The sequence below is a fragment of the Cheilinus undulatus genome, linkage group 16, assembly GCF_018320785.1.
Source record: "Cheilinus undulatus linkage group 16, ASM1832078v1, whole genome shotgun sequence".
NCBI lineage: Eukaryota > Metazoa > Chordata > Actinopteri > Labriformes > Labridae > Cheilinus > Cheilinus undulatus.
The window spans coordinates 29,160,228-29,187,295 of record NC_054880.1 but is presented as its reverse complement, the minus strand read 5'-3'; the positions used below and the strand labels follow the sequence as shown (position 1 = coordinate 29,187,295).

The 27,068-nt window shown below is 40.7% G+C and overlaps 1 protein-coding gene across 1 annotated transcript; it reads right to left on the bottom strand.

The window, feature by feature from the left end:
• Positions 1 to 3,005: 3,005 nt before the first annotated feature.
• hivep3a (HIVEP zinc finger 3a) lies at positions 3,006 to 23,993 on the bottom strand. Its single transcript, XM_041808233.1, has 5 exons — positions 20,126 to 23,993; positions 18,642 to 18,817; positions 13,517 to 13,662; positions 10,680 to 11,287; positions 3,006 to 5,696 (listed from the first exon to the last, which is right to left on the bottom strand). Exons 1-5 carry the CDS (start codon positions 23,960 to 23,962, stop codon positions 5,166 to 5,168), a joined length of 5,298 nt encoding a protein of 1,765 aa, XP_041664167.1. The 5' UTR covers positions 23,963 to 23,993; the 3' UTR covers positions 3,006 to 5,165.
• Positions 23,994 to 27,068: the final 3,075 nt, after the last annotated feature.

The following is a 27,068-nucleotide window of genomic DNA, read 5'->3' as shown; positions in this document are numbered from 1 at the left end:
ATACGGTCTGAGCATGAGCACAGGACATTTCTGCTAGCAAGTGTAAAGATTTGAGAACAGGCTACATTTTTAACTTGGAGGAAAACACCACACAAGGAGGCAGTTTTGAGCTCAAAGGCAGGTTTTAACATCTTAACCTTTTTCCAACAACAGGTTTCAACATCTTAACCCTTGAGTTGTGCAACAAATATGAATACATAGAAGACATTTTGGGGCTATGTGAGGTGCTAGGACCCTCTAGTTGGGGCCAGGGGTCCTCCCTAGAGGCCTTTCTAAATAATCAAAATCTATATAGCTGCATTTTAATATAATTGTTGCCCCTTATTTACAATCAAGATATATTTCTTAAATATTTGTTGCACAACTAAGTAATGACTATTTTAGGCACTTTAGAGCAATGGTTCTCAACTGGTGGGTTGGGACCCAAAAGTGGGTCATGAAGCTCTTTCCAGTGGGTTGTGAATGTGTGCCAGGTTTTCCTTTGATGACATGTAAATTTTTAGTAGTTGTCTCAAGACTTCTACTTATTTATGTGCTTTTCTTTGGTTAAAACAGCTTTTTTTTTTTTTTTTTTTCAAGATAACCAGGACATTTTAAAATTAAAACATTTGAGTTGCAATTTCTCTCAAGGGTTTGGTGGTGGGTTCTGATGCCTGACCCCCCGCCTTGGAGCATGTGACCCAAGGCTATTGCCTACCTTTGCCTCTTGGTCTTCCTGTGGCCACAAGATGGTGCCATATGCATCACTAAGGTACCTGCAGCTCTCAGTGAAACTAAAACAACAAAGACAAAAACAGCATTTTTACAGTCAGGGTTAGTTAAATATAGTTTGAAAAAGAATGTGCAAGGGACTGTGTGATATGAATTGTGTAAGAAAGCACTGAAAAGAAAGGAAGGTAAAAAAGCCCAATAAGGGCATGTTGGTGCTGGCTTTGGGCCTATGTAGAGAAAATAAAAAGAATGACTTTTAACTCCATAGTTAAACTAGGAATGAACTCAAACAGCAGCTGTTTTTATTTCATGTAACTGCAAATGCAAGAGCATAACTGTGTTTAGAGTGTAGGATTTTTAAACCTAATATTTTGGTTATAAAATCTGGCTTTGTTCCCTCAAAGTTATAACAAATGTGTATACAATGCTTTTTAAAAAACGTATCTGGATGTGTCAGAGCCACGGCTGAACGCTGTTTGAGTGGCGAACATTGACATGATTTCAAACAGCAAAGACTGGCATCCAAACAAAGACATTCTAGAGTTATGTAAGAGGATCTGTGAGAGACTGAGAGGAAAAGCTGGATGAGTTTCATAGACAAAATGACAAAATTAAAATACAATCTAAGAAGCCTTAAAATATTCATACCAAACAACAAAAGGAACAGAAAAATTAATCCTAACATGGGTGCAGAGGTGGAAAGTAACTCAGTTATATTTAGTCAAATAACTTTCACTGAGTAGTTTTGTGTACTTGTACTTCTTTGGAGTACATTTTGGAATTAGTCATTTTTCTGTTATTTAACTTTATTGTGAATTAAGTATTGTTCTGCATAACATTGAACAAAACATCAAGTTCTGAGTAAAAGTATGATTGAGGACCAACATGAAACTGGGCAGTTGTTTGGCTTTGACTACACAGTAGAGCAGCAGCGAGAAAATTATTAAACATTACATTCACAGCCTCTGCATTTCACTTTATTATAGAGGTGTGACTTTAAAGCGCTGTGAAAATATATTTGCCCTTGACTGCTGTGGAGGAATTCTGTGCCATTTTTCTTTGCAGAATTGTTTTAATTCAGCAAAATTGGAAGGTTTTTCAGCATGAACGTCCTGCTTTCAAGCATAAATAAATGCTATTTCTAATAGATTTGCAAAAAAAATAGAAATACAATTCTGTGTTCACTTTGTCAAGATTAAATGGAGAGCAGGGTCACTTGACGCAAATACCAGACGCAAACTCAAAAACCACACAGGTAGCACAGTTTTAATAAAAATCTGTAAAAATGAGAAGTTTAATGGTAAACATGAAAATGACAGAGTGATTGTATCATTTATAAAAGCACCAACACAAAAATACATGTATCTGTATATGAAAAGAACTGCACTGTAGCTACCATGTACGTGAAACAGGTTTCCTCTGGATATCAAACGTTTGTTGTTGTTGTTGTTTTTTTTTTTTTGTTGTCAGTGCACTGCAAATGTCTTCTTGATCCGAAACTTCTTTTCCTAAAGACATTAGAAAAGGAGGTGATCGTAACCCTGCTTCTTTGAACACAAACAAAGACGACAACAACAACGGAAACAAAACGGACAAATCATATTCATCACAGCCTTTAAAAATGACATTTCAAACCACAATCTCCACATAAAATTGCACTTCAAAATACTGGTCGGGGTGAATAAATATTTGTAGTACCTTTCTATATTCATTTTGGTAATACAGTACATTTACACAGCAATAGTATATTAGAGCTGTAGAAGGGAATTGTAACACCTACCAGCATAATAACGGCCCACAAACTCATTACAGGTCTTCAGCAGTTAGATTAAGAATCACACAAACATAATCAAACACACAAACCTAAAAACAGCTGCCTGCTACAAACATAATGCAAATGTTATAGCTATTACAGCCTTTACATACCTAAGTGCTACTCAGCCCAATTTGAAACCTGAAAACTTCTAGGACCTGTCAAAATCCTCTTACAACTGAAACATGAGACTACCAGGACTGGTCTCCATATTTTTATTTCAATATAAAAAGTTTTAGTTTATAAGCTTAGTTTTGGCAAATTAACATTACTAGGAAAGCATTGAAGTCACAAAGTACAACCCCGATCCCAAAGTTGGGGAGCTATGCAAATGTAAATAACAGAATTCAATGTTTTGCAAATCTCATAAGCCTATATTTTATTCACAATAGGACAAAAACAGCTCAGCACATGTTGAAATTGAGACATTTTACATTTCATGAAAAATATTAGCTCATTTTGAATTTGATGGCAGAGACACATCTCAAAAAAGTAGGGATGTGAAAATAAAAGGCTGGAAAAGTGATACCAATGAAAAAGAGCTGGAGGAGCATTTTGCAGCTAATTAGGTCAATGTCAACATATCAGTGACATGACTAAGTTTATAAGGAGGAAAAACTGCCTTAAAAAGACTTTGAATAACCCATCATCTACAGTATGCAATACCATCAAAAGATTCAGAGAATCTTGAGAAATCTCTGCGCACCAGGGACAAGGCTGAAAGTCAATATCTGATGGTCAGGATCTCAGAGGGCACTCAATTAAAAAACAGGCATGATTCTGTACTTTAAATCGCTGCATGGGCTCAGGAAAAATTCCAGAAATCAATGCAAGATGAAAAACTGTTCTGTGGTCAGATTAATCAGAATTTGTCATTCATTTTGGAAACCATGGATGCCATGTCCTGTGGACTTAAGAGGAGAGGGACTTAATATCAGTGCATGGTTCAAAAGCCTGCATCTCTGATGGCATGGGGTTGCATTAGAGCCTATGGTGTTGGCAGTTTACACATCTGGAAAGACTCTATCAATGCTGAAAAGTACACAGAGGTTGGTGCTCCCGTCCAGACGTCTCTTTTAAGGAAGGCCTTGCATATTTCAGCAAGACAATGTTAAATCACATACCACATCTAACACTACAGCATAGTTTCACAGGTGTAGAGTCCGGTTGCTGAACTGGTCTGCCTACAGTTCAAACCTTTCACAAATATAAAAGATTTGGGGCATCAGAAAAAGGGAAAGTCTGGCAAAGAAGATCTTGGCCAATCAAGCAACTAGAATCCTACATCACACAAGAATGGGACAACATTCCTCTCCCAAAACTCCAGCTACTGGTCTTCTCCCTTCCCAGATGTTTGCAGACTGTTGTTAAAAGAAGAGGGGATGCTACACAATAGTAAACATGGCCCTCTCCCTATGTCTTTGAGATGTGTAGCTGCCAAATTGAGCTAATATTTTTCATGAAATAGTAAAATGTCTCAGTTTTAACATCTGATATGTTGTTTCTTCTCTATTGTGAAACAGTATGTGTTTTTGAGATTTGCGAATAATTGTGTTCTGTTTTTATACAGTGTCCCAACTTTTTTGGAATTGGGGATTGTAGCATTAGCAGCAGTTTTATCAGACTTGGGCAGCATTTTTTATTAAAAGAACAGCAAAAAAAAACAACCAAAAAATACTGAAAGCTTTATTGCTCATCTCCTGAGTGACTTCAGTAAGAGCTAGTTTCACCAACAGACTGCACTGAAATTGAACAATAATGAATGCATGTTGAGCTCTGGGGGGTCGGGCACATGCCTACTTTGTCATATATGTTGCTGTTCTGATTGTGCATGCTCATCACATGGATGTGAAATATTTCCCATGCCATGGGTATGTGAAAAAGTCTATCTGAAGTCTATCTGAAGTGCAAATTACTATATTGCACACCCCTTAAAATGCATGCCCATTCAGGATCATCGTGTCTCATTCTGGGTCATGGGGGGTGGAGCCAATCCCAGCTGATACAAGGTTAGAGGCAGGGTTTACCCTGGACTAGTTACAAGCCATGTGCAGTTCATAAAATGGGTGAGTGAAATAGAAATAAATCCAAATTACAAGAGCTAAAGATTTTCACCTTGCCTTCCCCAACAAATATCTACTAATGTAGCGTTTACAATTGCAGGAACTTGTGTCTTGTAGTCAGCAGCTGCTGTTAAATTTTTGCTAAATGGATTAAGTTTGTGGGATTATAAAATTAAAAGCTGCAGATCTGTATTGTTTGTGTTTTTTACATTCGTGGGCTGTTATTATGTTGGCCGATATTACAGGGATAAGAGGGAAACTGATTAAAACTTTGTCTATTTTCATTCCAGCTGCTCTTGCATATTGTACAGAACTTGCATAATAGCACATAAATAAATTAACACCGATGATGACATCAAACAAGAGGGTAAAAAAAGACTTACAAAACATACTGCATATCTAACATAGTGTCTGTATATATTATTCATATAATTACATAACAGCGTCATTCAGAAGCGGTGCTGAAGTGCTCTTGCCTTTTTTTAATCCTCAGTCTTCAAACCAGTGCTGTGTTTTAACAACAGACTAGTTTTTGGACTTCTAATCTTTTGCACTGTCCCTTCAGACTCTCCTTCCGATCACTGGGAGGAAGAAGCCTTTTTTTGGCCTTGGGTGGTCGTCGGGTAAACACACCCGTCTTTAAAATGTGCATCTTTGTCAACTTCTGGATGCCTCATCTCAGTCCCGGCACTTTTAGGTTGTTGGACGCTGAAGCATCCGTGACTCTTTCTGGGCGGTAAAATGTCTGATAAGCCGCTCCTGGACGTCCCCTCTAATGCCTCGGGGTCCAGCGAGCCAGCTAGACTGCTGGGTGACATCTCTTTGAGAGTATCCTGTCGCCACAGCAGAGAAAACCTCCCCTTTGGAGTGTCGTTGAGTCTCCAGGAGGTCCCCAGGTTGGTTCTTACTGCTGGGGGGCTGCTCACCAGGCTGTACATAGGGAGGGGGGACCTGGGCTGAATCATGTGAATCCCCCCGATGGGAATGAGTAGGCTCGGGGCCCTGCTAGGCTGCTGGGAGTGCAGAGGGAGATGACTCAAGAGGTTGTGGGCCCCCCGGGGCCGTGTGGGATGCGGGGTGATGTGGGTCAGACCGACCTCATCCACAGTCTACAAAAAAAAAAAAAAAAAAAAAAAACAGAACAGAATGAGAGTTGAATGGAAAGTGAGTCACCAGAAAATAAGACAAGTACTCAGGTTAGAAAAGACAGATTTAAAGGCAAAAAAAAAAAAATGTTTCTTTTAAAGTGCAGTTACAACCAGTAGGTCACATCTCCATGGCAGCAATGATCCTGTGACATCATGCTTAGGGTGGGAGAAACAAATGTTATAATCATGCTGTACTCAGAAATTTCAGGTTGTGACTCATGTAAATATTGAGAATCTGGCTACCGCGTTCATTTTACTTTTCCCCAAATTAAAAGCTGCAACGAAGACAAAGGATACCAAAAAGCTAAAGAGAGATTTGACTACATTTCACAACAATAAAATGTTTGAATAGGTACCACCAGGTTGAAGCAAACAGCATTCAGCCCCTAAATGGTTACACCAACCATCCAGTCAGTTGCTCCATTAGTTGTTTTTTTATGGATTAAATAAAGGATAAAAAGACATTCAATACTGGACATACTGGTTTGGATTTAATCGTTAAATACTTCAGAAAGTCACCCAAGTCCAGGGATTGCTAGAAAACTTTTGTATGGGATTCAAAGGCATGAATAGTGCCACTGGGACAGCACAATGGCTGGCTTTAATGGGGAAAAAAGTGGCTATAATTGATGGTTTAAAAGTTATTTAACTTCTATTAACCTGTGTTTCTTCTTGTCGTATATGACAACATCAGTCTCACAGGGTTAAAATGAACTCATAACAACATAGACTGTGACAGACAGACAGAGCAGAGGAAAAAGACAGCATTGTCTCCTGGTCCCTAAAAGTTTTCTTTAAAACTCAACCTGCAGATGTTTTTTTTTTCCAAAATGGCTTAAAATGTATTTCACAGGATTTTTCTTGTCCTTGTGGTAATGGTAATATATCACAGCAAACAACTTTTTTTTTTGCTAGCTAATGTAAAGCTAAAGTCAACTGTAATATTGAAAAATGCCTCTAAAACAGTTAGAAAATAAAATCAATATCATGCTTGTGCACATTTCAGTGCAGCCTGACAAAAACTTCAATTTTCCAGCCTTAATGTGATGTAACAGGAACAAGACCACCATAGTGATATGTTAAACTACTGTAACAGTTGATGTTGTTTCTTAACAGACAATTCATTGCTGAGAAAACATTAAGCATTAGAAACAGTAGGAATATCTGGATTTATGATGTGATACTTCATGACAAGTTTCTTTTTCCTCCAATGGGAGTGAAATTATTTAACATTATGTAAGCATCTGAAGCTGACAGAGACACTCAACATGTTTGACACTCAGGATGGTCCTTTCAGGCACAGCTGAAATGTCAGTAGTCTCTGGCAATTCTTTGAATAGAGTTTGAAAAACAGTGACAGAGCAATTACACTCAGATGTTTAAAAGTGTTACTATTTTTCTGCAGTTAACATTTTTATTTGACAGCCCTAGAAAGCACATAAGAAAAATAGTAAAATGTGTTAAAAAGTGGTTAAAAAAATAAAGATAATAATCTGCTGAAGTTGAAACTGAGTATCAAAGTAGGAAAGGCAAGGTGGTTTAACTGACTTAGAACGTGCTGAGATACGCATGTCTTCACGGTGAGTACACCTAATTGAACCATTGAAATGTCACAGCAGAAATAAAGACTTAGTCCACTCTTCTCTAAATCAGACCAGGTAAAATATTTCCAATCTTCCCTTATCCAATGTTGTTAAGCCTCTGTGAACTGTAGCCTTTGTTCCCAGTTCTTAGCTGGATGAAGCGGCATCCAGTGTGGTCTTGCACTGCTGTAGCCCATCTGATTCAAGATTTGTTGTGTTGTGTGCTCAACAATGCTTGTCTACAGATCTCTACTTTCAGAGTAATTATTTGAGTTATTGCTGCCTTTCTATCTAACATTTGCCCTAGAGAAGAGTTGTTTTTTTTACCATTTCACTGTCCAGCCAAGAAGTTGTACATAAAAATCACAGTAGATAGCAGTTAGTGAAGTATTACAGCATGGTAAATGCTCTTTACTCTACCCTCTGTCCACTTACCGACTCTGGAGTCTTGAGCTTTCAGATCAACTTTTCCCGCAAGACAGACACACAGACTCTGTAGTTTTAAACTAACCTGAAAACCTAGCTTTCTAAGATTGCCTATACATGGTTATCATGTCCTTTTATGACTCCTATTGAAATTTCTGTCATTGCGTTTAATTGTACAAACTCCGAATCCAAAAAAGTTGGGACAGTGCAAAATGTCAATGTCATATTCAATCCAGCACAAAGACATGTAATATTTGAACTGATCAGCTTTGTTGTTTTTTACAAAATATATACATATTCTGAATCTGATACCAGCAGCATGTTCTAAAAAGTTGGGACACAAACAGGAAAAGACTGGGAAAGTTGTGGAATGCTCAAAAACACCTGGAACATTCCAATGTAAGTAAATTGGTAATCATGTGATAGCACTATATATGAAAGGAGCACTCTTGAAAGGCTCAGTCATTAAGAATTTATAATGGTGCCAGATTCTCCACCTTTAGACAGTCAGCAGTATCATAAAAACATTCTGGAAATCTGGAGAACTCTCTGCATGTGGAGGGTAAGGCCAAAAACAATCACTGAATGCCCTGTTACCTTTGATCCCTCAGGTAGCACTATGTTACAACCTGGAATCATTCTGTGATGGATATTAAAACATGGGCTCAGGAACAATTCAGAAAACCACTGTCAGCTAACACAGGACGTTGCTGACTCTACAAATGTAAAGCCCAAAACACAGTGACGCGCACCAAAATGATATCCCCCATTATGTGCTGCAGCATTTTAGGCCACTGCTTTACTAGCTGCTGGCTACCGCTGGTCAAGACTGGTGGAGTGTTGGAACAAAAAGAGAAATTTAGCGCTATCTTTTATTTCAGGTATAAAATAAACAGAATGCCTCGGCTGTGTGTGTTGTTTTTTCACTTTCCTGGTGAGGCACAGAGGTGATCCCCAAGGGGGCTTTCAGCTCTGGTATCAAGCACCAGGCCATGATGAGTTTAACCACTGATGTGCTGCTGTTGGTGTTCGTTAAGTACAGCTATGGCAATGGGCAAGTGTATTTTGGGCTTTGGTTAAGACTGCCATAAAAAGCCAAATCCTTATATATCAAGAACATCCAGAAGCCTGGACCTGAGCTCCCCTGAGATGGACTGACCTAAAGTGGAAAAGGGTGCTGCGGTCTGATGAATCCACATTTCTAATTGCTTTTGGAAATAATGGTCAAGTCCTCCAGGCTTATAAAGCATCTGTAATGCTGGGGGTGTGTTAGTGTCAATAGCACTTTCATATCTGTGAGGGCATCCTTAATACTGAGAAGTGCATACAGTTTTTGGAAGGACACATGCTGCCATCCAGATGTTTTTTTCAGGGGTATCTCTGCTTATTATAGCAAGACAATGCCAAGACACATTCTGCATGAGTCACAACAGCATGGCTTCACAGTAAAACAGTGTGGGTACTAGACTTCAGTCTCCAGAAGCTTACAGAGTGTTATTAGAAGAAAAGTGCAGCACAGTTGAAAAAAGGCTCGTGTCCTAGCTTTTTTGGAACCTGTTTTAGGCTTTAAATTTAGAATGTGGGTATATTTCTAAAAAGTAACAAAGTTTATCAGGTTGAACATTCAGTGTCTTGTCTTTGTGCTGTAATCAATTGATTATAGGTCAAAAAAGATTTATAAATCACTGTATTCTGTTTTTATTCACATCTGGCATCCCAATTTTTTATAAGGGGTTTGTTTATTGTTCTCTCTGCAGTGCATTGTTTCTTTGCCTTAATACCGAGTTGTTTTTATCATTGTTGTATTTCAAAGGTGACCTTGAATGTCCTGAAATACACTCATAAATAAAATCTATTATTATTATTTACTCAGACCAGCCTGTCTGGTACCATTAACCATGTTATGTTCAATGTCACTTGAATCACCTTTCTTCCCCATTCTGGTGATTTGTTTGAAATTCAGCACATGCCTGCATTCCTAAATGAATTGGTTGCAGCCCTGTGATTGGCTAATTAGATGCTTTCACAGAAGATGAATAGGTGTACTTATATCAGTGGCTGGTGAGTGTTTTTTCTCAAGATTCAGTTTATAGACAGGTAAAATTTGCAGATCATTATTTTTATATACATCAGGATATTTAGGTGTATAAATGTGGCTATTACACACAGTGTACAGATGCAGTGAGCATGTAAACAGAACGAGAGATTTGAGACGTGGAGAAAAACATAAGAAATGTGAAAAAGTAAGTTCTCCTCTGAGACCTATAAAAGTGTGAGGAGGAAGTGGTGAGGTTACACCATAACATAACCACCAGTTTGAAGTTGACATGGTTTTTTTTGGTATTTTATTAGTGTGGAGAAAGATATTCAACCACAAAGTTTATGCCGACATGTGGTTCAGATCTTTGGTATTTAACTATCGTCCAGCTTCTCATTTTATCAGCGGCTGCCCTGAGAAAACATATTGTGTCTATTTGGGATCTCTCCTGCATTATTTTAAGGTCTCAGAGCTCCAGGCTCGGTTAGAGATATACAACAAGAGAGTTGCCTTTCCTTCCTTTTCCAATGAATGTACGACTTTAAAATAACCTCCTATGTACCAGCCTATCTATATTTGTTCTACGTGTTGACTTACTGGGATTTAACTGAGCCACACAAGATTAGCTCTGTGGGCAAAAAGCTGATTTATTTAAAACTGTAGGCTAAACTAACAGAGGTGGATGGAGTCACAGGTGAGAGAAGACTGTGGTTTGAATAAAAGCCATGTTTTTTGACCAGCATTAATTATACACATGACAAAAAGGGAGCATCATGACGGATTCAGACTGAGATAGGACAACCGTTACAGTTATGTAAGATACAGGAAACGATCGAAAATGCTGGGAAAGATGTTATGTCACCTTGTTTTGTTGCAGCAGAAGCTGAAGTGACTCACCAGTCTTGTTGTAGACGGTCGGTCTCTTGGGTGAAGACAAGCGTAACATTGAGCAGAGGTGTTTGCCAGAGAACCTGGAGGCCCAGAGGAATCAGACTGAACAATTACAGGAGAAAGGCCTCTAAGAGGAGAGGCTGGTCTCAGGGTGGATGAAGAGACATGACAACTGGATGAAGAGAGGGAGGAGGAGGAGGGAAGGAGGGGCTGGCGAGGCCTGGGTGACGGGCTGCGAGGTGGAGATGGCTCCTTTGGTGGGATCAGGGTTTGAGTGCTAGGAGAATGCGGCCCGCTGGAGGTTGTCGATGCTGAAGCATCAAGGCGTCTGCGAGCAAACAGCGCCCTCCTGGCGCTCGCAGAGGTCTTCTGGGAGGAATCTTTGGGGGTAGGCGGGGTGGACTGACGGGGTTCAGGCTCCGTCTGGTGGGGGCCTGAATAAAGCTTCTCTCCAACAGAGGGAGCAGTGTGGGAACTTTCAGACACCCTGGCTCTGCCATCTTCATTACATCTGCAGTCTACGTCCTTTGCATTGTCATCCACACTGTGTCCACTCTTCTCTGAATCTGGATCTTTCTGTGTTTGTGGCTGGACTAAAGGATCCTCTAACACTCCTACAAGAGAAAAATGTCTTATTTTAAAACTCTGTTCTTTAACTTCCTTATATTTCTGAAGTTAATATCTAACAGGAGATAAACATCTATTGTGATTAGGGTGGGCAGACATACAGTAATATCCATGGTAAATAGCCAAGTATCCCTTAAATATTCATGACAGTCATGTTAAAATCTGCAGTGTAAGGTCCACAAGTGTGTAATAAACGTCTTTAAGAGTGTGTCTATTTCCAGCTACAGCCCCACTGTCTGTGTTTGAAGATGCTGTTAAAGTTCACATATGTTATCCTTTTAAGGCAAGTTTATATTAGTGTCAGAGGTCCCCAAGACATACCTGTGAAGTCTGTTGCTGAAAAAAACACTCAATTTTTGCATGTCTAAAAACCTCTCTGTTTCAGCCCTGCTCAGAACGAGCAGTATTTGTGTCTGTGGCTTTAAATGTTACTAAGCTCTCTGACTCCGCCTCTATCAGGAAATGGATGTGACAGAACTTTCTTCCAAACAGGGGGGGCCAACAGAATTGGGGTCTGGGCTAACTCCCCACATGGCATCATGGGGGGGGGGTCTGATTCTTGAGGGGATTGTGGAGGGGCCAGGGGCACATATTTTTGTTAGAAAAGCCTGAAAAGGTGTATTTTGCATAATATGCGGCCTTTAAAGTTATGTCAGAACTCCTGTCAATGATATAGGACTAATGTGTCAAACCTTTAAAAAAGGGCTCACTATAAAAATGAGCTCATAAATACCTTGTTTCAGGAAATGAAACTGTCTGGGTCAGCTCGTTGTGCTTTTGGGGCACAGCTTTTGAAAAACCCTTTCAAATAGCGTTAAACATGCAGTGCTACAGTAATGCGTCATAAGAACATCGTATAAAACATCAACAACACACATTAACATCACTAGAACAATGTTTGTAGACTCTCAAAGTAAGTTTAAAGCCATAAATGTTGTGAAAGAAAACACAGCTGTACAGATGACTGTATCAAAAATAATGCAAATGGTGATGACACTAAGAAAAACTTGGTTTAAGGCCGGCCACACACTAGACGATTTTTTAATCTAAAACAATTTTAAAACCATGGGAGACCACAGACTTCAGGACAATTTCCAAAGATTTTTCATCTTTAATCCTCTAAACGCACACACCAGACGACTTAGATTGTCAGATCACTGGAGACCACACACCTGCCGACCTGCCTACGACCTTGCGTGATCACGTGACTTCAGATGACTGTTGATACCGTCTTGCTGTCTCTCCACAACAGGCTGCCCTGGCATGCGTTACAGGTGCAGCAAAAAATCATAAAAAAATGGGAATGACTCAGGACGAAATTCAGGCTGGAATTAAGGTACAGTTGTGTTTATGGTTGTGAGCAGTGAATGTACGTATGATCCGTTTGGTGACGTTACCTGGTGTGCTTGCTCTCATTGGTTGTTGTGGGTACTCCGTCATTGGCACTACGCCCTAAATATCAAACATGTTTGATATTAACAATTCAGGGTTTGGGAGGCTACAATGTGAATTGGAGCAGTAAATTATTCGTGTTGACACACATGCAGACTACTCAGACAAATAATTGTTTGCGACGAGGCTCCAGTCAGTATACGCCCCCACAATCGTCGGGGGGGTCAAATCTTGCCTAAAATCGGGCTTAAAATCCTGTAATGTGTGGCTGGCCTAAGTCTATCATTTTGTCCAGTATGACTTTTGTTATGAATCTGATGGATTTGGAAATGTATACACAGTCAGATACAGACACACGTATACAGTCTGAGGGATGTGTTCAAACAAAAACAGGAAATAGAAAGCAGGGGCATGTCCACTGTGTTAATTCGTAATACAACCTATGGCAACATTCTTTACACTTTGAGTATGCATGTCATCACTTTGTAGGCTTTTGAGAAGTTTGGACTGCCAAAGTATGTATCAATGATGCATCTTGTCATTAAAAGTGCATATAAATCCTAAGTCTAGTCATTTTTTGGGCCTAGTATGTGAGCTCTAAGACAATCCAGGGCAAGAAAATTGCATCCTGTACTTTTAAATAAAGTGAATTAGTATTGGCAGGTCAGACAAGGACAAAATTGCAATTGGAATAAGGCAAAAATGTTCTAATCAGTGCATCTCTGATGAAAAAACTTTGACTTTTGACAGCTTTAAAAGTCTTCAATGGAAAATTGCTTTCTTGACTTACAAATCAAACTGGTTTTGGTGTTGTCTTTGCTTACCTTTGGCTTTCAAAGACTCCTGACTGGGTTTGCAGGGGTTTGGTGATGATTCTGTGATGCCATGGGTTCCCTTTTGTAGAACACAATCATCACACTTGCTCTTCCCCACACCTTCACCTTGGCTGGTAGCGTGCTTCTCATTTGATCTGTGGGTGTGAAGAGAGCGAGAGGTTTCAGTTTCATCCTCAGAGCGTTGGCCTGTCACTAGTCTATTGATGCTGCTGCTCTCAGGATGATGGCCACAATCAATAAGAGCGTAACTGGAGCTGACAGACGGGCCGTAGGCTCTGTAGCACCTGTAAGCAGCTTTCACTGTTTGTATTTATCCAGTCTGAGAGTGCTATCTGTTTGGCCTCTGCTACACAGGGAGCTCATACTGTGGCAGCTGGGCCGAGGGTCCACCCCTCCATGCACACTGAGGGTCCCTCAGCGAGGTGCCCACTTCAGCTTACACAGAGCAGCTTTCATAAGCCAAAACCAGACCCACCCGCCCTCCTACCCCACCCCACTGCCTTATAACCCCATCACAGCTCACACCACCTCCGAGTCTATACAAGGGGGAGCCTGCAGTGTAGCCCGAGGTCCGGGGGTTTGCTGCAGCCAGCCAATAAAAACAGGCAAGAGAGGGAGGGAAACCCTGGCCCTGACCAGCTGCTGCTCCAAATAAGCATGAAAAAACACAAAATGAAAACACATTCCTATGACAAACAATCGTTCTGATTTTAATCGGCTGTTTTTTCTGCTATTTTCACTGCAAGCTTTATGGCTGAATAAACTGGGCAGGTATCATAAATGTTGGCTTTAATGGTCTCTAAAAACTCTCAAGTTAATGAAAGAAAGCTATGCCCTTATGCATTTACACTTTTAAGTAGGGCTTGGCCACATACTAGGTTTTAAGATACATCGATGCGTTTTCAAAAAGACATAAGGTACGATAATTTTGTTCATATTAGTCCAGGTAAAGTGCTAAGTAAAAACACTGTTTACAGTAGGAACCTCTTACATTAATATGCTTATTGATCCAAGATAATCTTTTTGACCTGTTTAGTCTAAATGGAGAATTATTATTTCATTTAATTCAGAGGCATTTTTATCAGAAGTAAAAATAGAATTATATGTATTTGATAAAGAAAAATAGAAGTCCTAAAACACATCATTCAGGTAATGCATTGTTTTAACAATCAAGATTTCGATACCAAAGATGTAACATTTAACAGCCCAAATATTGTCTGATTTTTTAATGGCAAAAACATTTGTTTGTAGTTTTGATTTCAGATAGGTTTTATTGTGAGTTACACCTGTAATCAAACTGTTAGCTGGCTAAACAGTTAATATCAAATATCAAGTTAGCTGGCACAAGATATATGAGTCGTTTAAACTAATAATCTGTCATTTTTATAAACACAGGCCCGAAATCCTGAAATGCTCTTTTAAACTAGTAGCTGCTGTAGCTTCAGTTAATGGCTGCCACATTCCTGCCAAAGTTTTCCCCTAGCTCTTTGCTGGACGTTAACATGACAGGTTAGTGATTAGCATGTTGTATGAACAGAGCAGTATGGCGATATTGGTACGTGTGGCCTGGGTTATAGTCTGTCCTCTCTCTTTCTGGCTGTCTAGTCTACCTCCTCTCTCTATCTGTAGCACACCTAGAGCTGGGAAGGGGAGTATTAAGAGGAGCGGGGGGGAGTATGTGGCTGGCACACACTGTTGGGCAACATGCGTGGAGGCTTGTTGATTTTCAGTTACGATTTTCAAGCAGTTTTCTTTCCCCTTTGTTCATGTCCCCACACATGTTTAGACTGTTGTCTTTCATTGTTTTAGTTGGGCTGTAGTTTGCCAGTAGTCCTGTTTTTTTGTAGTTTCTTTTTGGTTAGGTCTGTTCTTAATATGTTACTGGTCACTTTATGTTCAAGCCTTATTAAATTTGTTTCTGCAAGAGGCCATAATAGGTATTCTGATACAGAAAATGGAAATAAAGTTGTATGTAAGCTGTTAGAAGTTATAATCATGTATAATTACACAACCAAAGTGATAAGTAACCCCATTAAACATGATATTGATCTGCAAAGAGGTACAAAGGCTGGCTGAGCTATCTGCTAATTTTAGCCATACTTTACTTGGCACAGCAGCATCATGAAGCACAATGTGATAAATTTTACCCTTTTTCTGAGCATTATTTGCTCTTCACATTTATGGGTTAAACGCAATCTAAATGTACGTTTAGCCGAAAAGGGAAATGGGAGCCTGGGAATGTCACTAATTTACAACTTTTTTCTTAATTCATTTATTCTTTGGGTGCACTATAATGAAGGGTCTTGGTCGGACACAGACACATTCTTTATGATCTACAATGTATAACTGCAATCTTATCAAATGCTTGTGTAGGCTTTTAGTCATCCAGGTCATGGTTATCCAAAACTTGATCCAAACAGGCTAACGGGACTTGGTTAAGGTTGTTGAGGACATTTCATCTCTCCTCTGAATGGCTTCAGCTCTAAAACTGACTGGAGTTCAGAGAGAAATGCAAGCCTCTGTCATCCATTTGAATGCTAATGATCTGTGTGGTCACTGGAGAGTTGTTGGCAGAGTAGTTGACCCAGTAACCAGTCAGAAACGTACAGCATTGCTGCCCCACCCCCATACTTCCTGGGCCTTTGGAAAGCACTACTCCCCGAGCAGGGACATTTCTAGGGGGAGACCCCAGAACTAAATTTAGAGTTCCTCAAAAGGTCCTGGGCAAAGCCAATCTTGCTAAAGCACCTTTAGCAGCAAAGTTTCCAGTGTAATATTGCTAGTAACTCATAAAGCAATAATGTTGTTGTTGGTAGTCTGTATCATTAGCTAACTAGTGTTAACATCCACCTAAAAGTTACAATTATGCTGCTCTCGTAAGACAGATCAGGATGAATAACATATCTTGTTACAAAACAAGAACTTTGTTGATGTGCAGCAGGAGGGCAGCTAACATTAGCCAACATCACTAGCATCAGACATAAATAATATTTTACACAGTATTAACAAGTTCTTAAAGGTTTTGAATCATCCTCATACACCCTACTGTTTCTTTGTCTTTATTAGTTTACTGAGGCGAAGTTTATAAAGGAACTGAATCAATTACATGTACATAAAAGTTACTAAAACCACAGGGCATTTTCATTTTTACAAATAGGAAGAGCATGATGACAAAATTATTTTGTCTAATCTAGCAACAGTAACAAAGGAGTGTGGAGTTAATGAAAAGGTCACTTGCATATTGTCTGAATTGCACATCATTGCATCTCAAAAAATCAATTTCATATTGATAATTATGGCTTACAGCTCAGAAAAAAAAATCCACCATTTCAAAATATTAAAATATCACAAAACATCATTTAAAAAAACATTTAGAATACAGAAATGTCTACCATCTGGAAAATTATGCTCATTTGTGCACTCAGTAATTGGTCTATGCTCCTTTAGCACAAGTCACTGCAACCATGCATCATAGCACTGAGGCAAACAGTCTATGGCACTGCTGGGTTGTTACGATGCCCAGGTTCCTCTGATAGCAGCCTTCAGCTTGTCTATATTGTTGAGTCTGGTGTCTCTTATATTCCTTTTAACATTTCCCCAGAGATTCTCTATGGGGTTCTGGTCAGGCCAGTTGGCTGGCCAATCAAACACAATAAAATGATGGTCAGTAACCCAGTCTGGTAGTTTTGGCTATCTTTATAAAGTTTCTCAGAAGATGAAGCATGAAGTGCTCTAAAATCTTCTGGTAGACAACCGACAATACTGTAAGCCATAATCAACATTAAAACAGAAAAGGTCTTATTTATATTTCACTTAGTATGAGATGAACCTAGAATATATGAAAGTTTCATTTTTAAATAAAATCACAAAAAAGAACTTCTTCATGATGTTCTTGTTTTCTGAGATGCACCTTTTTGTTGGCAATGTTTGGAAAAGTGGCTGAAACTGGCAAGGAGCAAGGTGCTCTCTCTGGGGTATTTACGCTGTATCACCCTTCGGCTTAAAAAACACATTGTTTTTGCCCAGCCCTACTTTAAAGCAGCTTAAACTTTTCAAAAGCTTTTATTCAGAGTAATGCTTAAAGCCTAGGTGTCCTTGCCTTTCCTCAAGCCAAGAAGAAAAGAAGGCAATGTTCAACGACACTGCTGCATCAGCTCTGTCCTTTTGTCCCTCAGACAGACTGTTCAGACAGAGAGGAGAGAGCGAGCAGGCGTGAGGATGACTCACTCCTTTAGGAAGACTGCGATGAGCATCAACATGAGTCACAACAGGGATTTGTTCACAGACACACTCCCTAACCAAAAAGAGACACACAGATGGCACTTCTCTGCACTCTCCTGCATTTCATCGCAGCGGTGTATATTTCTGATGGTCATCAGAAGTACACAGTGTCTGGATCAACCTATCAGTAAATTTATCAGAGAAAAACTTTTACCTAACATGTCTGCAGACTGCATTTTACTGGCATTGGGTAGAATGTGAGGGTCTGTGATTGCTGTTATGTCTTTAATGATGATTATATGGTTTATGGTTCCTTGATCTCTATTGCTTGACAGTTCACAATTCAAATCACATTTATTTGAACAAACAAGAAAGATGTCATACATCCCATGGTAAAGGGAAAGCAGAATGGCAGTTCTTTATTGTCAGACTCAAAACATAATATAAAAACTTCTTACTAATTTAAAAACTATCTTGTCTCAGCGAGTTTTTTTCACTGTTTAGTTTGGTGGAAAAAGCTTCCTTTGAAGACTCTGTATGATTATTACTTATATTTTCTGCCCATTCTCTTGCCGTCAGCGTGAGGGAAGGAATCATGCTGCTTCTCCGTTTGAATGGCTGTGCTGGTTGGTGTAAATGAATCTCTGCAGGCGCAAAGGAAGCTAGGTAGTTTCCTGGCTTCAGCCCCGTAACAGAAGGGCTCTGTTGGTGCAGGCAGCCAACCCTTGGCCGCTCCAACAAGGTGGATAGAGAACAGTTACCATAACTTAGCACAATGTGTGACGCAAGACATAAATTTAGCAGTTAGGTCTGTCAGATTTCAAGCTGATGGGTACAGACAGTAATTTTGTTGTTATGCAACCCTGCAAAGAATTCATGAGCTTATACTCACCCTCTGCTACAGATCCAAACATCAGGATGTTTTCTATCTGTGGAGCATGAGGGTACGTCCTCCACCGTCTTCTCTTCGTCCTTCTCCTCATTTCTATTTGACCTGTTGTCACCCACTGATCTCTGTCCTTTCCTCGATCCCTCCTGGTCTCTGCAGTATGACTGGCTGTTGTAAACCTACACTCGAAAAAGACATGGGCAAATTCACCAATTCTGCTCCAGCATGCCCAGGGAGACAAAAATTGGGAATCCTCATTCAACGTTTTGTGAAATTAAAATTGTTAAAGTACAGTGACCTTTGGAATTGGGTGTCATGGTACAGAATACAAAACTCTAGTTTAAAACTTCATTTAGAATTGCAAAACACCAGTCTTCTGATTCTGAAATAAACTACTCTGGACTTTCTGTAATCATGACACAAGAGGAAAAGACAAAGGGACTTACTGTGCCTATTAAAAGTATTTACCCCCTTGGACGTTTTACCTATTCACTGATTTTATTGATCAATCATGGTAAATATGATTTGGCTTTTTTCCCAAAAATATCACAAAAATAACTTTAATGTAAGAGTGAAAACAGATTTCTACAAAGTAATGTCAAATAAATGAAAATATGTAACATAAAATCAGTGACTTCATAAATATTCACCCCCTTCAAGTCAGTATTTAGGAGATACACCTTTGGCTGCAATCACAGCACTGAGGCTGTGTCGAAAGGTCTCAATCAGGCTAATATATGATAAATACTACCGATATATACAGTATGTAAATACCAGCAGAAATTCTATCTGCTGTTTCTGATATTTAACTTTTCAAGCTGTCTGCCAATACCAATATCATGCTGTTAATACAGTGCATCTTTTGTCTCAAACTAACTTTAGATCAATCTCAAGTTGTCTAAACCTAATTACTCAGTCATATATGCCACACCTCTAACAATACATAGCTCATGTCCTACTTTAAACCAAAAAGGTTATTAAAAAATTCTCCTCCTGTATTATCTGTGCCCATAAAGGCCCATTATCTAGACAAATACCGTTTTTTGAACCAGGCTGTAAACATGATTATTTCTACTATAAAAATGGGCATGGGTGTTCATGTCACCCAGTGCTTTTGCACTCAGTCTCAAGCAGTCGGTTGAGGATCTGCCATTTTTAAAGCATCTGCTATGGCTTCATTTCTCAACACTAGAGGTTTCCGCCTCTGTATCAACAAAGGGTCACCGTGTTCTTCTAAACTGAAGGTTTTTCAGTAGTTCAAATTTCTAAACAAATCTGATCTTTCATTGCTCTGTACTGATTCATATCACAAGGCCTCGACTTTCTTAATCCAAAAAAAATGATCTTTGCTTTTGGTCTGAAAACAGCTTCAGACTCTCCTGTCCTTCTACATTCTGATAGGCTTAATATCAGTGAAATTTCTAATTCACTTTGTTGTGTTCAGTCTACATGATAACAACTGTGATTGATGTTAGTGTTGCAGTTACCTCAGTAGAGCATGGTCTTTTGCTGTCCACTTGCTCCACTGACTCCATACTCCTGGTTGACATAGATGATGTGGTGTAGATGGTTGGACTGAGCCTCTGTTTACTGTGTAGCAGAGAGAGAGCTGTCTTGCTGGAGAGGCCTGGTGGGTTGGGGTCATAGCTGCTGGTGGACCATGATGAATACACTGAGGGCTTCTGTTCATCCAGAGTAGATGGGTTTGGTTTAATGTAGTTCAAATAACACCAGCTATTGCAGGTGCTGGACATCAGACTGGGGAATGAGGGTCCAACATGTGTGTTGGGTGGACAAACACTGGCTAGACATGACTGAACATCCCCTTTGAGGTCTTGGGTGTGTGTTTCCACCGATGCCTTGTCAACAAACCCCACCTCCCTCTCCTCTTCTTCTTTGACCCTTTTCTGCTGCTGCTGTGACTCAGGAGGAATCTCTATACTGTTTGAAGGTGAAAGCATGCGCTTATTGCCTCCTGTGCCTGATAACCTTAAGCCATCGTCAGACCACAACTGAAGGTCAGAAGTTAAAGTCCTACTGTCTCTGTATTCATTTGTTGGGATACTCATATTCTGTGGAGGAAAGTCAACCTTCTCTGGTGACCTAGCGGACTTAGACTGAGACAATGCAGTGTAAATGGCACATGCTAGGGTGAGGGTGTCTGTTTGGAGACGCACTGCTACTGTTGGAGATGCGATCGGCCTCAGTATCTCTGGACTGGAAGTGATGTGAGGACTGGAGTGGTGGAGGTGGGAGTGACTTACTCGAACATCTGAGTAATCATCATGTAGTAAAGGAATCTCGAGCTTCAGCCCTGTGGACAAGGGGAGATACCGAGCTCTAGCTGCCCCTGATGGTCCATGTGTGGGGTAGGGCTGTGGTAGATGGGGAGGGGGATCCCCTACGTGGATATTTGGGGCCTCTTCCTTTAAAGGATGTACAGATGGGTACTGGACAAGAGAGTGTTCTGTGCTGCCTGTCAACTGAATATTCTGACTGAGTTTCCATTGAGAGAACATTTCTTTACATTGCAGTTTAACTGGATTGTGCAAAGCTGTGTCGCCTGACAAAGGTGAAGAAGGAGACCTACTACAATACACAGGAGTGGGGCTTGTTTGGGAACATTTTTTAGGGCTGCCGTGATCAGGACTCTGGCTTGTTTTGGTACATTTTTCCTCCTCTTCTTCATCTGGATCTTGGACCGTATTGTGTCTCATAAGAAGACATTTCCTCCTGTCCCTCCAGCCAATGGCAGTTCGCTCAGGAGACAGACAACTGTAGTCGAAAGACTTGCTGCGGGTCTCTGCCATCAGGACACTTGGTTGTGGGTCATGAGGTGCCTGCTCAGATGCAGAGCGCCTCATTTCTCTGTGCTGATGTACCCCAGGAACTGTCAGCATGTGAGGAGCTCTTGATCTCCTCAGTGGTGTGGCTGTTGCTACCTCTACGTCTGGTCGACTTGACTCCTCAAAGGAAGTGGAACGACTGGATGCGTAGGATGCGCTACTGTCCTGACCAGGGCTGTGGGGCATGGATATGGACTCAAAACTGGATTCACCAGAGGACTGGGCGGCTTCAGCAAGGCGTAAGCGCTTCTTCTTTGGAGGAAGCTTTTCAATAGGAAGCTGAGCAAGTGAGGGACTTCTCTGTGGCCACTGAAATTCATCAGGTTTCTCTGAAACTTTTGCCTGGGAGGTTGTATCTGTTCCCGTCTCTGTGCTCATATTTGAATCTTCTGTGACCAGTATTTCAGGAATCTGGACACTGTGTTGGCGAACAAGCTTTCTGGTTGTAGGTTTTGCTGTCTGTTGTTGGGGTTGCACCTGAGGAACCAGCTGATATTCCTCTCTAGCTGGAGAGTTCTTTGCTGCCTCGATGCCTTGACTCTCATTGCATGATTCTTGTTTCTCAAATGAACTTGTGTGTTGAATTACAGAGCAGGTCTGCAACGTAGGCCTTCTTTGGCCTTCATAGCCTACTTTGCCTTCATCTTTACATTGTCCTAACGAGACAGCAGGAAAGGGTAAAGAAGATGATGGATCATCAAATTCAAAACTCTCCTCTTTTCTTCTTTTTCGTAGAGCTGAAGCTCCTGCTCTGAACGTGTGGTTCATTAACTGAGAACACTCCATTTGACTAATTACAACCTCATTTCTGGGATGATGCACTAAGCAAAGGCTTTGCTTGTGTCTCTTGTAACCTTCCCAATCTTTGCAACCAGTCCCACAGGCCTCGCACTCGTACGGCTGTGGATGACTCTGCTTGTGGTCAGGCACAGTGGTTACGCTGTCAGGGTAAAATGAAAGAGAGGCCTCATGTTCCTCTTTTGTTAGCTCAGCACCAAGTGGGATTTCAATAGCTGGCTGCCGTCGAAGCATCCCATAACGACGGGATGCATGCGGTCTTTCATCAAACGAGTGACTTGGGCCGAATTTACTTGTGGCACCACTGGAGGCGTCAAAAGTAGTCGCTGCAGACGGCATTGAATGACTTCTCACCAGTGAGGAGTTGGATGTTTGGCCAGCTGGGGGCTCCACATTAACAGATGGATGGTGAAACTTTTCACATGGAACTCCCATGGTGATGGAGCCACTGTTTTTATAGCCCAGATCTCCAGCTTTAGGGCTATTAATGAGAGCTTCTTTTATAGTTGAACTCTTCTGGGACTCTGAACTATTCTTTCTTGAGAGTGAGAATCTTCTTGGTTTCACACTGTCAATTTTACTTGTGTCCACCACTGCCTCATTGATAGTGATGAGTTTGGTGATATGGTCAATGACCTGCTTCTTCGGAACCGTGAAAGGGATGCTTTTGTCCTCTTGACCAGAAGATTGCTGGTTATGGTGGCGAGACATCCTTTGTAGATGTCCAAGACGTCCATACTTGCCGAGGATGATCTCTGCGTAGCTTTTGGCACTTGTGTTTGGGGGGCTGTCCTGTGACTGATCAATACTCTCAGATCGAGAGAAATAGCCTGATTCTGTACTACCTTTACTCCCTAAAATTAGAGGCGAAGTTTTTTCAATAGATGAGTCACAAGGACCATGTTTTCCTCTACTAAGACGCAGAGCTAGTCTCTTTTTAACTGCGTAGGAGTCATCGCTTCCTCCAGTGCACTCTTTGGCCCTGTCTGTATCACGACTCGTGATTGAGGCTACACTGCCTTGTCTTTCTGCAAGGGAAGATGCTGATGATAGTTGTCTGGTTTCATCTTCCGACTCTGTAACTTGCTCCTCTAAAGATCTCGGCTCCCCAAGTGCCAAGCCCGCTTTAACCCTGTGTGTATGTGATTTGCGGTGTTTATACAGGTTACTCTTGGTCTTAAAAGAGAAGCCACATGGGGGGCAAGGATACGGTCTTTCACCTGTGTGGGAGCGAATATGTTTCTGCAGGACACTAGGCTTTGCACATGCCCGACCACAGTAAGTGCAGACATATTTGCCTGGTCTCTGAGGCTTACGCTCACGTTTCTGTTTTGGGGTTCCCTCCTGGGTTTCCGATTTAGACTGGGAGGGCCCCACTGTTGAAGAGGGTGACGAACTAGAAACTGCAGAGGTTTTTGTTGCCTCATGTTTAGGTTCCGGTGCGGTGTCCGAGTCGACACTCTGCCGCTGGTGGCGGAGACGTTTACGTTCATGATGCTGTCGTCTGGATTGTTTGGTTTGCTGAAGTGTGCCATGGGGCTTTCGGGAGCCAGCTTGCTGTTGCTCACTGGATTTGGAGGGAGACTTACATTGAGAGTCTCGGGGAGGAGGCTCTGTCTGATGATGCTCTTGACCTCCGGACTGCTCCCCAGTCGTCAGGCAACTATGCAAGGCCTCCATAAAATGGAAGAACAGCCTCTGGTAGACAAGTGGGATGTGTCTGCCTATGCCAGGCTACAATGTTCAAGCCAGATCATTAACTGGAAAATGGGTTTAATGTGAGTGAAAGTTGTCAAACTGTATCCTCCTTAGCTTACTGTCATGACTCATGGTTGCCACTTATTCATTCCTTGACAGCAGAATGCAGCCATCAGATGTAGAATCGGGTTATCAAAGAGTGCAGCTGTGATATGTCGTGCACTGTGGAGGAAGTCCTCTGCCTTGCCAGCCTTATGTATCCCATCATGAAGCACTCAGCCAGTCTTGCTGCCACACACTCCGATGCTCTGTTGTCTCCGTTTGAAACAATTCTTCAGTCTTCTAAAAATAGAGATCTGTGAAGACAAACAAATCATTATATAGAACAGAACATACATTTCAACTTTTAGACACAGATAACCTCCTGACCCTCTGCTTGCTTAATATGGATATTTATGCCTCATGTGTTACATAAGCGCTGTATGTGTCATAACATTCAGCTTTCTCTTCCCCCTGGCTGCAGAATGCTTGAAAGTAGAATGGTTTATGTAATGTTTTTGTATAAAAATATATCAGCAGGCAGTTGGTGAAAATGATGATTCTGTTAACCGTCCCAGAAAGAGAGAGAGAGACAGAGAGACAGAGAGAGAGAGAGAGGAAATTTGGCCGACGACTGTGACAGGAAAATTCCAATAACAGCAAATCTTGATTTTGTGTGCTCTACAAACACTTTTAATCAACCGTGCATTACTTAACACAAATCTGTGAACCACTGTATCTTTCTGTTGGACAGCATTACATAGAATCCCACCCACATCCGTTAAAATGATTACATCTTCTGCACGAAAGAGGTTTCAAAGAGGTTTGTCATATTCACAACAGAATGTGAGTTTAGGAGAGCGTTACTGATTAAAATGTGTTGCACCATGATAAATGTGTTTTAGTTTTTAGTTTCATCCAAAAAAGCTTGAATTTTTGTGTGCATGATTAAGTACTAGGGATTCATCAGTTCACCTTCAGTATCAGTCAATAGTTGGCCCTGTTAAGAGATACAGGCGTTTAGGTTATCCGTTAAACAAACTCAAGTCTATTTCCGTGGTCAAACATGAAAGAAAATGTCTTCATTTTGGGAGTCTTCCAACAAAAAAAGCATTGACAAAATAAACTCTGGCATCAGTGATTTTGGCTAAATATTGATTTTAATTATTAGTCTTGTGAACATTGCACTTACTGACCGAGCACCATCGTCATCTTTAGCCTGTTTAATGTCAACAGATTTCAAGTCTAAGTGATGCCAGTTCAATGAAAAAATATATAATGTAAAATAGTGACTGCATATGCACCTTTGGTTACAATCACAGCGCAGAGTCTGTGTGGATAGGTCTCAATCAGGCTTGCACATCTGGACACTGCAATTTTACTTCAATTTTCAATGCAAAACTGCTCAAGCTCTGTCTGGTTGCACAGGGATCAGGCGTGAAAAGCCCTTTTCAAGTTCTCTTTTGGATTGAGGTCTGGGCTTTGACTCAGCCACTCCAGAACATTCACCTTTTTGTCTTTGAACCATTTCTGTGTAGCTTTTCCTGTAGGCATTGGGTAATAGTCTTGCTGGAAAATAAATCATCTCCCAAGCTGTGTTTCTCTTGCAGACTGAAAAGATGGTCCTCCAGGATTTTCCTATATTTTGTCACATTCATTCTAACCTCTACGTTTATAAGCCCTCCAGGGTCAGCTGCAGAGAAGCATCCTCATAGCATGATGCTGCCACCAACATGCTTCACAGCGAAGATGATGTGTTTGTGGTAATGTGCAGTGTTTGGTGTCTTCAAAACATGGTGATCTGTCTGATGCTGAAAAAGCATCATTTTTATCTAATCAGGCCAAAGAACTTTATTTCACTTGGCCATGGAATCTCCCATTTCTTTGGGAGAACTCTAGTCAAGATTTAATTTGACTTCAGTAGCTTGCTCTTTACCACTGTCCCAAGCTTTGACTGATGCGGAACCTGGGCAACAGTTGCTGCATTCAGAGTCTCTCCCATCTTAGCTGCTAAATCTTGTAACTCCTTCAGAGTAGTCACAGGGGTCTTGGTGGACTCTCTCACTAGTCTCTTTCTTGCACCGTCACTCAGTTTGTGTGGAAAGTCTGATCTGACAGATAAACACGTGCCATATTTCTTTCTTTCTTTTTTTTTAAGATTTATTTTTGGGCTTTTCATGCCTTTATTCCATAGAGGAGGACATTAGACAGAGTCAGAAGTGGGGAGAGAGTTGGGAGAGACATGCAATAACAAGCCACGGGCCATATTCGAACCCCAGGCTGCCCGTGTACACGGGCAACGCTTCAGGCCACTAGGCTATCTGTGCCCCCCATCATGTGCCATATTTCTTAGATTTCATGATGATGGATTTAACTAAACTCTGGGGGATGTTCAGTGCCTTGGATCTGTTTTTTTTTTCTGTATCAACCCCCTGACATAAACTTTTCTGTAACCTTGTCTCTGAGTTGCTTGGAGTGTTCCTTTGTCTTCATGGTGTAATGGTAGCCATGACCACTGATTAACCAGTGACAGGAACTTCTGCACACAGGTGTCTTTATAATACAATCACTTGAGGCACACTGAAATGCACTCAGGTGATCCCCATTTTACTAATTGTGAGACTACTAACACCAGTTGACTGGATCTCTGTTGAATTAGGTCAGTCACTTTAGGGTTAAAATTTATACAATAACTTATTTTACCTCACATATTTTTATGCAATTGACATTACTTTGTAGAAATCTGTTTTTAACTCTGACCTTTAGGATTTCTTGTATTTTTGTCAATAAAGCCGAATTACATTGACCCTGATTTGTATTAAACTTTATTTGAAAAATTGCCAATTACTCTGATAAGTAACCCTGCATTAAATGACACTCTTTATCTAAAACTAGCACATTGTTGGAGGTGCAGATGACTGCAAATGCATAAAAAGATGCAGCATTTCTTCCTCAGAGTCATCATCATTGCACAGTGCATGATTGCAATACTGTCACATCTGAGCTGATGTGAATATCTCTATTTGTTTCATTCAAATGCCTAGCCAAA

What these genes read in the sequence shown, in the direction of transcription:
- hivep3a (XM_041808233.1), bottom strand. Translation starts at nt 23,962, where the DNA reads ATGGAGGCCTTGCATAGTTGCCTGACGACTGGGGAGCAGTCCGGAGGT. An exon ending in GTTTGGATCTGTAGCAGAGG is followed by an intron (nt 13,663 to 18,641) that starts GTGAGTATAAGC and finishes TCACACCCACAG; the next exon opens with ATCAAATGAGAAGCACGCTA. An exon ending in GACCGTCTACAACAAGACTG is followed by an intron (nt 5,697 to 10,679) that starts GTGAGTCACTTC and finishes TTTTTTTTGTAG; the next exon opens with ACTGTGGATGAGGTCGGTCT.